The following is a 14,171-nucleotide window of genomic DNA, read 5'->3' on the forward strand; positions in this document are numbered from 1 at the left end:
AGTATATTTTTGTGCAAACTTAACACTTTTTAAAACGGAACAATGCCTATTGACATTAACAAACTAAAAGTATATTACATTACACTGTCAGTGGTGGTTGTTGCAGGATTCTAGTGCGAGTCGTTTAGGAGATATCGTATTTTGAAAAGTTTCGCTATCAACACTTGTTTGTGCCATTCAACCTGCATAGTTGCCAGGTGCGATGTTGAGTTTCCACACAGTGCGCGTGTATGTTCCTTCAGTGCATTGCCGCTCGCTAGTCAGTTAGTGTATTACAGTCCAAGTAGTAGGTTGCGCGTGGATGATGGGATTTACCAATTCAGAAAAATCCAAAATGCTCAAGGTGTATGGAGAACGTAGGAAGAATGCAGTTCGTTCTTGTACGGTGCGTGCTGCAAGATATCCCAATAGACGTCAACAATCTCTGTAATTGTTTATCAACTTGAAAGTTCCTGGCAGATTAAAAACGTGTGCCGGACCGAGACTCGAACCTTTGTCTTTCACTGGCAAGTTCTCTTCGGTAGAGCACTTGCCAGCGGAAAGGCATAGATTCCGAGTACGAGCCTCGGTCCGGCACACAATTTTAATCTGCCAGGAAGTTTCATACCAGCGCACACGCCGCTGCAGAGTGAAAATTTCATTCTGGATTTATCAGCCTCTTCACTTGAAAGTGGTTGTGTAATACCTAGACAACGTAACAGAAGGAAACAATGTTCCTGCTACTGTTGCGTTTGATCCGCACGTTAATTCCCGCGCAGTCACACGAGGAAGTGGCATGAGCGAGGCTAGCGCCATTCGCATTCTCCATCGGCATAGGTTCCATCCGTATCACACCCCTCTCCATCTAGAGTCGCGTGGAGACGATTGTGAGAATCGTGTTAACTTCTGTGCACGGCCATTGAGACAGGATGGTACAAGATGTATCATGTATCCTGTCGAGTGATGAAGCCACATTAACCTATCGCGGTCAGGTAAACCACCGAAAGTAGCATCATTTTTGGTCTGTTGACAATCCCCATTGGCTTCGTCAGTAGGAACGTCAGCGTACATGGAGTGTAAACCTGCGGTGTGGGACAGCGAACCATCAGCTCATAGGCCCGTGTTTCACAGACGGCATACTGAACACCCGCAGGTATCGCAACCTCCTGACAGATCATCCTGCACGGATACTAGAAGATGCTCCTCTACAGACTACGAGCAACCTGATGGCTGTCCAGCCCATGTTGTTGTTGTTGTGGTCTTCAGTCCTGAGACTGGTGTGATGCAGCTCTCCATGCTACTCTATCCTGTGCAAGCTTCTTCATCTCCCAGTACCTACTGCAACCTACATCCTTCTGAATCTGCTTACTGTATTCATCTCTTGGTCTCCCCCTACGATTTTTACCCTCCACGCTGCCCTCCAATACTAAATTGGTGATCCCTTGATGCCTCAGAACATGTCCTACCAACCGATCCCTTCTTCTGGTCAATAGTGAACTAAATACTACAGCATGACTTCACGAAATGTTTGCTAAATCTTTAGATTGGACGCACAAGACCTGCAGCTTTGCCAGCCCGTTCCTCCGACTTGACGCCTGACTCCTTTCTGTGGGGAAAGCTAAAAGACGCTGCCTGCAAGGACATACCAACTACACCCGATGGTATGCGACCACGTATTGCTGCAATCTGCTCGGAAATATCCGCTGAAATGCAAGCACGTGTGCATACAAGACTGGAAGCGTGTACTACCTCTGCCGCTAATCATTTTGAACACAACCTGTGACGCTCGAATGTCTCGTTACTAGTCGGGAACCACGTAACCAGTTTATACACTTCTGTTGTTCTGTAGTGGGCTACCACAGGTATTGCACACTTGTCAGTGTGAGGACTCTTCAAAATTCGTATCCTGTAAAACATTCAAATTAGAATCCTGCAACAAACACTCCTGACACTCTAACGTACCTCACTTTTAGTTTGTGAATGTCAGTAGGCATAAAGAATGCATGTTTGCACAAAACATACATTTTCTACATTACTACGATCTAATGATTGACTAACAACACGAGCCCCTTTCTACCAGTGCATTCTGTGGAAACCACAAACGAATAACACTTTCCATTTCGCATTTTGCATTTTTCTGCAAGTTTCAGGTGATTCACCATGTACACTATGTGATCAAAAGTATCCAGACACCTGGCTGAAAATGACTTACAAGTTCGTGGAGCCCTCCAGCGGTAATGCTGGAATTCAATATGGTGTTGGCCCACCATTAGCCTTGATGGCAGCTTCCACTCTTGCAGGCATACGTTCAGTCAGGTGCTGGAAGGTTTCCAGGGGACGTCAGCCTATTCTTCACGGAGTGCTGCACTAAGGAGAGATATCGATGTCGGTCGGTGAGGTCTGGCATGAAGTTGGCGACCCAAAACATCCCAAAAGTCTTTAATAGGATTCAGGTCAGGACTCTGTGCAGGCCAGTCCATAACGGGGATGTTACTGTCGTGTAAACACTCCGCCACAGGCCGTGAATTATGAACAGGTGCTCGATCGTGTTGGAAGATGCAGTCGCCATCCTCGAATTGCTCTTCAACAGTGGGAAGTAAGAACGTGCTTAATACATCAATGTAGGCCTGTGCTGTGTTAGTGACACGCAAAACAACAAAGGGTGTAAGCCCGCTCCATAAAAAGCACGACCACACCATAACACCACCGCCTGTGAATTTTACTGATGGCACTAAACACGCTGGCAGATGACGTTCACCAGGTATTCGCCATACCCATACCCTGCCGTCGGATCGCCACACTGTGTACCGTGATACGTCACTCCACACAACATTTTCCACAGTTCAATCGTCCATGTTTACGCTCCTTACACCAGCGAGGCGTCGTTTGGCATTTACCGGAGTGATGTGTGGCTTATGAGCAGCCGCTATGAAATACAAGTTTTCTCATCTCCCACCTAACTGCCATAGAACTTGCAATGGATCCCAATGCAGTTTGGAGTTCCTGTGTGATGGTCTGGATAGAAGTCTGCCTATTACACATTACGACCCTCTTCAACTGTTGGTGGTCCCTGTCAGTCAACAGACGAGGGCGGCCTGTACCCTTTTGTGCTCTACGTGTCCCTTCACGTTTCCACTTCACTATCGCATCGGAAACAGTGGACCTAGGGATGTTAAGGAGTGTGAAAATCTAGCGTAAAAACGTATGACACCTGACCACGTTGGAAGTCCGTAAGTTCTGCGGAGCGCCCCACTCTGCTCTCTCACAATGTATAATGACTACTGAGGTCGCTGATACGGAGTACATGGCAGCAGGTGGCAGCACATTGCACCTAATATGAGAAACGTATGTTTGTTGGGATTTCCGGTTACTTTTGATCACATAGTGTATGTTGAATAGTAGAGAAGGATGACTACATTCCTGTCTTATAATCTTTTAATACGAGATCCTCTCCTTTTGTCTCCCATTTTAATCGGTTGCTCTGGACGTTGTATATTAGAAATCTTTCTCTCTAGCGTCAACAGAAGTGCAGAAACCAGTAAGTATAAATTGTTGCCACAAGGAAATAAATCCTTAATGAAAATTCTGAGAACTTTGCGGACACGGAGAGTGAGGCACGAGGCGATATTACACGCTTAGTTTGGCGGCTATGCAGAGCCTCGCTGCCCGCCTCCTTTAAATATTTAAAGCGGCTGCTACTGCCGCTGCTGCTGTGGCCGCAATATGAGCGGCCGCTGTGTATTTTCTCCGCTGGCGCCTTTTGTCGCGGTTTCCGCCTCGCCTCGTGTAAGTAATTCTGGCGACGGGATTAGAAAGGCTCGCGGCGTGAAGCTGGGGAGGGGGGGGGGGGGGGGAGAGGCCTGCGGCCGAATTAAAGAAAGGGACGGAGGCAGAGGGTGGGGACGAGGTTTTTGTGGCACGCTGAGTTACGGCTCCCGGCTCACCATTGTGCGCGACACCCAGGCTCGCACCTGGGGCTGCAGTTTGCCGGTGGCCACCGCACCTGGATTGCGTGTCCTCGGGTTATGTCAGCCGACAGTTACCCGCGTTTAACTCCTATGTGCACAAAATTCTGAATTTGCGCAAAAATCGCTTATCACGAGGGAATGACAAGAGCGAACTCACAATAGCCCCTAATATTTTATTTTACCGATTCTGTGTTTGAAGATAGATACATTGCTAACAAAAGTTGGTGTTACTAGAAAGTAGAATGACCTGTAGGCAACCGCCAGTACAGTGCACCCCAGACAACGTTCGTCAGGAACAGAACGGCAAAAAGTCTACACAAATGACTACTGTACAGGGAACAGCGACCTCTCATGGCCTTTACCAACAGCAGAAAAACCAAAATAAAAATCATAAAAGTGGCACTTTCAAGATTTTAAACATTGCTGAAACAGCAACTGTTGAAATTTTTCACGGTAAATGATGACAGCCAATTTGCAGGGTAAGGATTTATTAAAATTCTTGACCACGGTTTCGGTATATCGAAACATACCTTCATCAGAAGTAAAATGCCTAAAATTACATCCTGCAATGGAGATTAATAAAACAATTGTGCCAAAGGCACAATATTTATACATATAAATGGAGATGATGTTTCAACTACTGACGACGCCTTTGGCACAATTGTTTTATTAATCTCCATTGCAGGATGTAATTTTAGGTATTTTACTTCTGATGAAGAATTGTTTCGATATACCGAAACCGTGGTCAAGAATTTTAATAAATCTTTACCCTGCAACAGTTTTGGCTGTCATCATTTACCGTGACGAAAAGTGGCACTTCTAAATTCCAGTTGCCAACTAAATTTTGGGCCTAAAGTGAATATCTTGCAAATCAGTGTAAGGACTTTCCAAAGACAAATGCGATTACCTCAGTAGATTGGCAGCTGATAATAGCATTGGTGTTCTAGCACTTTAAGGTACTCGTCATCACCAGAAAATCCTGTAACAAGAATTAGCACTATGCGATACAAACAGATAACGCACATACCACCTGCCAGCTACAGATCAACTATGTACATCAGAAATGATCTCAGTCACTATAGAATAATTACTGAACTAGTTTCCCGGAAGATGAACAAAGAGTCGAAATACGGGTCCACAAAATAAAGAGGAAGAATTTCTTTCGTAGAAACATACTCAAATTGTGTCCTGAACACTTCGCAGAAGAATGTTTTGTTAGAACAGATGGTGTTAATCACTTACTATAGCAGTTTCATAGTTGCAAATACCGGTATGTTCTTTTTACGTGACATTCGACGCCCCAAATAGTGTGGTGAAAAAGCACAACACCCTTGCTCTTCAAATCTTCAAAAATGTTCAAATGTGTGTGAAATATTATGGGACTTAACCGCTAAGGTCATCAGTCCCTGAGCTTAGCCGGCCGAAGTGACCGAGCGGTTCTGGGCGCTACAGTCTGGAACCGAGCGACCGCTCCGACCGCAGGTTCGAATCCTGCCTCGGGCATGGATGTGTGTGATGTCCTTAGGTTAGTTACGTTTAATTAGTTCTAAGTTCTAGGCGACTGATGACCTCAGAAGTTAAGTTGTATAGTGCTCAGAGCCATTTGAACCATTTCGAACCTAAGCTTACACACTACTTAACCTAAATTATCCTAAGGACAAACACATACATCCATGCCCGAGGGAGGACCCGAACCTCCGCCGGGATCAGCCGCAAAGGCCACGACTGCAGTGCCCCAGACCGCTCGGCTAATCCCGCGCGGCTTCAAATCTTCAAGTTAACTTCAATTCCACGTATCAGTTTGTTTATATGTCTATAAAACAAGTAAAAAAACCGGCGAAGTAAAAATACTCAAAATACGGTAAGCGTTATACGGGCTTAAATGGACCGTCCCAAAATCACGTGACTTGAGCTGCAGAAGATGCTGGAGCATAGGAATGCTCACTCCTTAGATATTTATACTCTACGGTCCATCGTCTTAAAGGGAATGTATTTTATGTTCTTTAGTTCTGCTCCCATAGGTAAGCGTCCTCATGTGGATACCAGACTCTACTTTGAGCGCGATTACACATAAGCTGACAAAAATCAGCGGATGGAGGATGGACGGAGGAAGGTGGACGGTGGTTTAACTCACTTGTTGGCGCAGCCTTCGTTGAGGAAGTAGAGGTCCTTGACGAGCAGCGAGAAGAAGGGGATGACGATGCGCTGGCGCTCGTCCGTGGCGCCGGCCGACCGCCACATGGCCGCCTTCAGCGTCGACCTGTAGCTGCTGAAGTTGGACGAGGGGTCCATCTGGTGCTCCAGGATCGAGAACTTGGCCGACTGCACCTTGCTCCACTGCAACAAGCACCCGACACTCAGTACGCGCGCGCGGTGAAATGTCCCAATACAGGAGCTGTTTTTCTCATCTTTAGGACACACACATTCAGTTTTACACTTACCGTGTGTACACATTATGCATGACAATATAGTGCGAATAATATTTGGGAGGGTCATTCCATTAGTCATGGCAACTATAGTATATCGTGCGAAGATGTAGGATCACAATAATCGCAGTAAATACATTGGAAAGCCAGAGTCAAATGTTATAAAAATCAGCCGGCAGATTGAGGATGACTCGGTACCAGCGCCTAAAACATTCAGTGAGAGGCTGGCCATGCTACAAGATGGATTCTCCCCTACCCACCCTGCTCACCAGATCTCAGCCCATGCGGCTTCGACTTCATTTCACAACTGACGAAAAAAGACGCGTTGTAAACAGGGCGTATACCTTCACAGGATTTCGGCGACAGGTGGTACACATTAGCGCAATTCCAATGGCACTCACTGTCTTCCTCATCGCTGGCAACGCAGTGTGTTGCTCTGGGGAATTATTTCGAGGCACAGTAGTTGATTTTGATTCATTTTTCTTCTCCCTGTATTCGTGAACAATAATAAATGTCCAATGCGGTGTTCCATTTAAAACTTTACCGTGACCTCCTGTACTGGAACTCCGTTTTATGTTGACATTGAGACACACTGCGATACCGGTTCATGGTATATCGTGGAACTCTCAAGTTCTCGCTTTATTGAAAGATATAGGCTACCATGGTTGCCATGACTTACGGAATGACTCTCATATACGAACTATGATCATGTTCACTGTAGTAGAACGGACCTTATACCAATTGCATCATTAAAGCGAGTATATAATGAATAAATGTTTTCAATAAATACGGAAAAGATGAGGTACAAAGTAAAACACTTTTTATTTCTACTGACTACGGAAACACAAGCATAATATTAGAAACACAATTATGATGTTAGTAAAAATATGAAATTTATTATGAACACTCGCATTTTCATGCTGTCGGTAAATAAAATTGAAAATGTTAATCTGATTAAAAAAATAAGATTTACGCCAACATTTGTTACTTAACATTTCAGTTTGATAATAAATAATGAATACAAAAAAAAAAAAAATTGAAAAATCTCGTTCTACAGAGAATCGAACCAGCGACCTCTTGATTTCGAGATTAGATCTTCAGCTATGTGAGACTCACTTACCTGCCGTGAAATGTTCTATACTTAACAGCATTCCGGCAACTTCACAGTCGACTTTTTCGATTGTTTTTGAGAAATGCGTCAAACTGCACTCACCGCACTTCGAGTCCTTAAATATGAACAAAACTGAAGAGGACCACAATCCGTAAAGTCGCCTGTCAGTTTCCAGAAAGCCGGGACATGTAATTAAGCGCGCATTTCAGATACCCACACCTTGCAGGTAACTTTTTAAGCAGCTGGGAATATTAACCACAGTCTCAAACGTCATATATTCACTTATGAAATTAGTTATCATCAATCCATATATGTTTGAGAGTAACACAGATATTCACAAGCACAACACTAGAACGAAAAAGATGTGCATTACCCTTTAATGAATCTAATATGGGCACAGAAAGGAGTGAAATATGCAGCTATAAAACTCTTTGTCTCAGGAGGATTGGTCAGTGTAAAGGGATATGACAGTAACGATCATACGAAGCAAAAACGCCCATCATGGACTCTAAAATTCAAACCTTATGAACTTAAAAATTTAAAGTGCTGTCATAATATACTCATTAAAAGTTATAATCTTACGTTAAATGTTTAACACAATAAGACACGCATTAAATTTAGCGTATACATTTTGAGGCAGTGTAACACAGTGCGCAAACTATCCAAAAAAATATTTATCGATTATTTCAGAATGAGAGCACTTACGGACTTCCAAGAACTTTATACACCCAACATAATGAAAGGAAAAAAAGTTTATCACTTATTTCGTTTTCACTGTTCAAACAGTAAAATTGTAGACTCAGGCATATCTTTTAATTTATTGTTTCTTTAATACTGACTCTACTCACAACAAATTTTTGGGACAATGTCCATACATACCACTGAATATATCTGCAAAATTATATTGTCGCACGACACATAGTTCAGGAGATATGGCTTTATAAACATTAAGCTGTCCGCCCCTGGTAGCTGAGTGGTCAGCGCGACGGAATGTCATACGTAACGACCCGGGTTCGATTCCAGGGTCGGAGATATTCTCCGCTCAGGGACTGGGTGTCGTGCTGTCCTTACCATCATCATTTCATCCCCATCGACATGCAAGTCGCCGAAGTGGCGTCAACTCGAAAGACCTCCACCAGCCCAACTGTCTACCCGGCGGGGAGCCCTAGCCACACGGCATTTCCATTTTTTCCAACATTAAGATGCGTGAAAAAAGAACGACCAGATTTCAATTGTTTATTTCAGACAAACTATGGGAGGTACGAACACATTGCGCATATCACTGGACAGGGGAAGTTTCAATTTTCGTCACAACTGTTCTGTTGTTTGTTTGTGGCAACATGGAAACTGTACCACAAGAGAAATCATTTTGTGTTCTGGAATTTCGGAGAAGTCAATACACTTTTAAAGTGCAATGTGCATTCCGCCATCGATTCAACAAGAAGCCGCCTCTGCACAAGCAGATTTATGACTGGCATACGGAATTCTTGAAACGCGGTTGCATATGGAAAGGGAAGACCACCGGTAGTAGAAGTCCAGGACAGCAAAGTCAGCTTCCTCAAACAAAGCTATGGCGTCTTCTGAAGCGATGCCTGCACATGAAGCCTTACGAGTAGCAGTTACTGCAGTAGTTACGTTCCGGCGGAACAGAAGGAACGAATTTTGCATTTCAGTTCTCCAGGATATGGCAGAGGACACGAAGGGACGAATCAAAATCTCATGTATCGGGTAAGCTAAACACCGATAACTTAAGAATTTGGGGGCCACAAAGTACTGGCATCATAAAAAAAAGGTTCAAATCTGAGCACTATGGGACTTAACATCTGAGGTACAGTCCCCTAGAACATAGTAGTACTTAAACCTAAATAACCTAAGGACATCACACACATCTATGCCTGAGGCATGATACGAACTTGCGACCGTAGCGGTAGCGCGGTTCCAGACAGAAACGCCTAGAACCGCTCGGCCACCCCGGCTGTCCCGGTGTCATCGTCGAACATGAAAGAGAGTCACCGATGTTGAATGTGTTTTTTGCCGTTTCTGTTCACAAAGTTCATGGGCCTTTCTTTTGCTGCGAAGGGAACTGTGACAGGAATGTCGTACCTGGGCATACTGCAAAATTGATTTTTCCCTCAACTTCATCAAGATTCCCCGCGTCTGTTTCACCTTGAGGGTCGGCGTTACCTTAACAAGAGCACCCCACAACGTTGGATTGGGAGAGGCGGACAACAACACCTGGTTCACTGCTTTCGGCCTCCCAGCTCACCGAACCGCGTGCCTAGTGATTTTTTTTTCTGTGTGATACATAAAAGACAGTCTTTTTTCACGTGTGGAAATTACTGTTGAAGAGCTGAGTGTAAGAAATCGAAGCTGTCGAGTCAATAAACAGGGACCCAGTCATTCGTGTGTCGAATGAAATGGACTATCGTTTCGATCTTTCTCGAGTAACGCACAGTGCTCATGTTGAGTGTGTGATATCTACATCTACACCTACATCCATACTCCGCAAGCCACCTGACGGTGTGTGGCGAAGGGTACCTTCAGTACCTCTATCGGTTCTCCCTTCTATTCCAGTCTCGTATTGTTCGTGGAAAGAAGGATTGTCGGAATGCCTCTGGTTGGGCTCTAATCTCTCTGATTTTATCCTCATGGTCTCTTCGCGAGGGAGCAATATACTGCTTGACTCCTCGGTGAAGGTATGTTCTCGAAACTTTGACAAAAGCCGGTACCGAGCTACTGAGCGTCTCTCCTGCAGAGTCTTCCACTGGAGTTTATCTATCATCTCCGTAACGCTTTCGCGATTACTAAATGATCCTGTAACGAAGCGCGCTGCTCTCCGTTGGATCTTCTCTATGTCTTGTATCAACCCTATCTGGTACGGATCCCACACTGCTGAGTAGTATTCAAGCAGTGGGCGAACAAGCGTACTGTAACCTACTTCCTTTGTTTTCGGATTGCATTTCCTTAGGATTCTTCGTATGAATCTCAGTCTGGCATCTGCTTTACCGACCATCAACATTATGTCAGTGCGAACGTAAAACTTGGAACCTTCCTCTATCCAGTGACTTGCACAACTTGTTTCTGTCTTTCATACACTCATGAAAAAAAAGAAACAAAAAAAGAAAAAAAGGAACGTCAAGAAAGAGTTGCGCAACATAAAAAAAAATCGCAAGGGTGTTTCTACATCTGAAAGGTGATCACTGTTTGGACGTGAAGGGAGTCGCATAAGAGTGACCGTAGTAGCGCGACTATAGGGATGCAAATCAGGTTTGATTGTAATACACTTTGAGGATTTAGGTCAGGTTTGCTTTAAATACACGCTGTAACGGTCGTGAAAGTTAGTTACGTTTGAGACTGGACATAGTGAATTGGTGTCAGTCAAGAATGGCTTTAGGGCGACGAAGAAGCCATTAACAACACCTCACCGAGTTTGAAGGAGGTCGTGTAATAGGGCTACGAGAAGCTGGATTTTGCCACGCTCTGTAGAGTGCATTCCACCGATCCCAAATCACCCCCATTTCCGACTTCAGTGATGTCAAGCGAGAGGTCATGGGAGAGCAGGGTGGAGGTAAATACTTTTCTGATGGAAGCTGGTTCTGCCTCTGTGTCAGTAACGGCTGCATGTTGGTTACAAGGAAACCAGTTGAGGACATGCAGCCAACCTGTCTGCGTGCTACACGCACTGACCCTACGCCTGGACTTATGGTCTGGGACGCGATATGACAGCAGGAAAATTCTCGTTGTGTACCCCAAGCGCCCTGATTTCAAATTTGTGCGTCAATCAGGCCATTCGACCTGCTGTACTGCCACTCATGAACAGCGTTCCATGGGTTGTTGCCAACGGGATAACGCTTGCCCACATACCGCTGTTGTAAACCAACATGCCCTACAAAGTGTCGGCATTTTGCCTCGGCCTGCTCGATGACCAGATCTTTCTCCGTTCGAACACATATGGGACATCATCGGACGAGAACTCCAGTACCATGCAAAACCAGTATTACCGTCTTGACCGGCATGGAAATCTGTCCCATAAGCGGACATCCGGCACCTGTACAACACTATCAATGCATTGTTTGCATGCTGGCATTTCACATTCTGGCGGTCACGCCGGTTATAAGTGTACCAGAATTTCACATTTAAAATGGCATACCAAGTAATTAAATATGGTAGGTAGACAAATGTACTCCTGCAGTTTCATTACCTTACATTAGTTATGTTTTGGTATAGCGACTTTTTTCCCTTAGTGTAGTTTGTCTGTCATGACCAACTGAAATCTGTTCTTTCTTTTTGAATCACCCTGTACTTGGGATTTCGAGTTTTTAATGATTCGGTGTTTCGAAAGTTAGCGGTTAACACCGAAAGTCATGCGTTTTCTGTTTAACAAATAAACTCTTTTAAGCAAGAGTTCATCTACAAACTCGGGGCGCACGGGGGGCAATTTGTGAGGACTGCAATGTCGCTGACACTACTTTCACTTCACGAGGAGCGCCTCAGTCCTGTGAGACCTGGCACGTAGGGTGGCGCCAGAAGTGCTGCAGCCTTCCCCTCTCCAGGTTTGGTACAACCGCTGGAGTGTTTCGCGCCAGTGTACAGCTGAGAGCAAGGCGAGCGCAGCGCTGCTTTATGCTTAAGACCGCACGTGACCTGCATTCCGATGGTCCTCTAAAGCACCTCGGCCCCACGTCTGAACGTCCCTCCCCCTCCCCCCCCTCCCTCAAACAGGCCAAACCCACCTTCCTTCCTCCGTTCATCTGCAAGCGGTCAACCATCGCGTTTAAAATATTTTCGTAACGGCAAAAATCATCCTACAGTTTGAGCTCTTATCTACATTGGTTCGTGCTCGCAGAAATGATTTTAGTACATGTTGTCACAGTTACCTGTTATTACGCAGACATTTTTAAGCAAGTAAATCCGTCTCCGTTACCGAAGATGTTAAGCAAGCCTTTGCCGTGGTACTCTAACTGGAGGCATCCGGCTAGACTCCTGGTGGTAACAGAAATTCCCCCCGCCTCTGTTTGACAGGCAATGGGAGGAGAGGTGCCAGGGTAAACTTGGCGCTCACCGGACAGCCCCAGGGTCCTGCATTGCATTCCAAACGTTTTACAGTGTCTCATGAAATGGGGACGTTAAGGCCGGCGGCCCCTTTGATGCTATTCGAGTTTAGGAGGCTGTCCGCTGGCACAAGATTCCACCGTATGCTTTGGTTCAAATGGCTCTGAGCACTATGGGACTTAACATCTTAGGTCGTCAGTCCCCTAGAACTTAGAACTACTTAAACCTAACTAAACTAAGGACATCACACACATCCATGCCAGAGGCAGGATTCGAACCCGGGACCGTAGCGGTCGCGCGGTTCCAGACTGTAGCGCCTAGAACCGCTCGGCCACTCTGGCCGGCCGCCGTATGCTTTCTCTCATCTTCACACAACACAGACATGACAGCACTATAAACCCATTCGTTATAATCGTTCTCATCATGTAGAGTACCACAGGCGTAAATCTGTTAGTGTCACGATTCCACGTCGATTGTTGCTTAATTAACATGTACTTACTTTATTAATTTTCGCACAACTGGCAAGTGTCGTCGTTGAGAATGGCCTGTAAGGCCGAAATTGACCAAATGGTTCAAATGGCTCTAATCTCTATGGGACTTAACATCCGAAGTCATAAATCCCCAAGACTTAAACCTAACTAACGTAAGGACATCACACACAACCATGCCCGAGGCAGAATTCGAACCTGCGACCGTAGCAGTAGCGCGGTTCCGGATTGAAGCGCCTCGAACCGCTCGGCCACAGCGGCCGGCGACATTGGCCAATTGTGCGAAATGTAATACCATAAATACGAGGGACGTTCAATAAAAAATGCAAGCCTTTCCTGCAGGTTGGTTTCATTCAGGATTCTCATACTATTCCCCACTCCTTTGGGTACAGGATCCTATTCTGAACGTAGTCTACGTTCACTGCGACGGCCTTACGCTAGGCTGTTTGGGGGACGTATGTGCCCACACAGTACCACTCTACTGGTCGACGTCGATTCAACGTCGAGCTGCATCAACAACCTCCCCATCATCCACGTACTGCTTCTCGTAGGATGCATTCTTCACTGGGCCAAACAGATGCTCTTCACGGTCTTCTGTTACGCGGCGAGGAACCCAGCGGCCATACACCTTTGACTACATCAAATGGTGGACTAGTGTGTCAGCACTACCAAGAGAGAAGTCTAACTAAGCAGCGAGGTGTTTGTCACCCGTCTTTCACTTCGAATCAGTGTGTCCCCACGTCTGTACTGTCTGCAGCCGGCCGGAACGCGGCAGACGGGACAGGTTTGCGCGGTCACGTTGCGATGGTGACGCCTCGCCCAACGACTCACCGTGCTTTCGTTCACTGCCATGTCTCCGGATACATTCTGCAAGCGGCTACGAATGCCTGTGATGCTCTGGTTTTCCGCCAAAAGGAGCTCGTCACAGCTCTCTACTTGGAACGCACCACCATTTGTGGTCATCAGTCTTCTCAGTAGGTTGGTGCGGCCCGCCACGAATTCCCCTTCTGTGCTAACCTCTTCATCGGAGCAGCACTTGCAAGCAACATCCGAAGTGTATCCCAGTCTCTGCCTTCCTCCACAGTTTTTACCCTCTACGGCTCCCTTTAGTATCATGGAAGTTATTCGATGATGCCGTATCATATGT

The 14,171-nt window shown here is 45.7% G+C and overlaps 1 protein-coding gene across 1 annotated transcript in view; it reads right to left on the minus strand.

The window, feature by feature from the left end:
• LOC126147580 (ras-GEF domain-containing family member 1B-A) overlaps positions 1 to 14,171 on the minus strand; it is a 292,985-nt gene that overhangs the window by 30,927 nt on the left and 247,887 nt on the right. The window contains exon 5 of the mRNA XM_049915707.1: positions 6,082 to 6,284. Coding sequence (XP_049771664.1) covers positions 6,082 to 6,284 — 203 coding nt within the window. The remainder of the gene's footprint in view (positions 1 to 6,081; positions 6,285 to 14,171) is intronic.

The sequence above is a fragment of the Schistocerca cancellata genome, chromosome 1 (genome assembly GCF_023864275.1).
Source record: "Schistocerca cancellata isolate TAMUIC-IGC-003103 chromosome 1, iqSchCanc2.1, whole genome shotgun sequence".
NCBI lineage: Eukaryota > Metazoa > Arthropoda > Insecta > Orthoptera > Acrididae > Schistocerca > Schistocerca cancellata.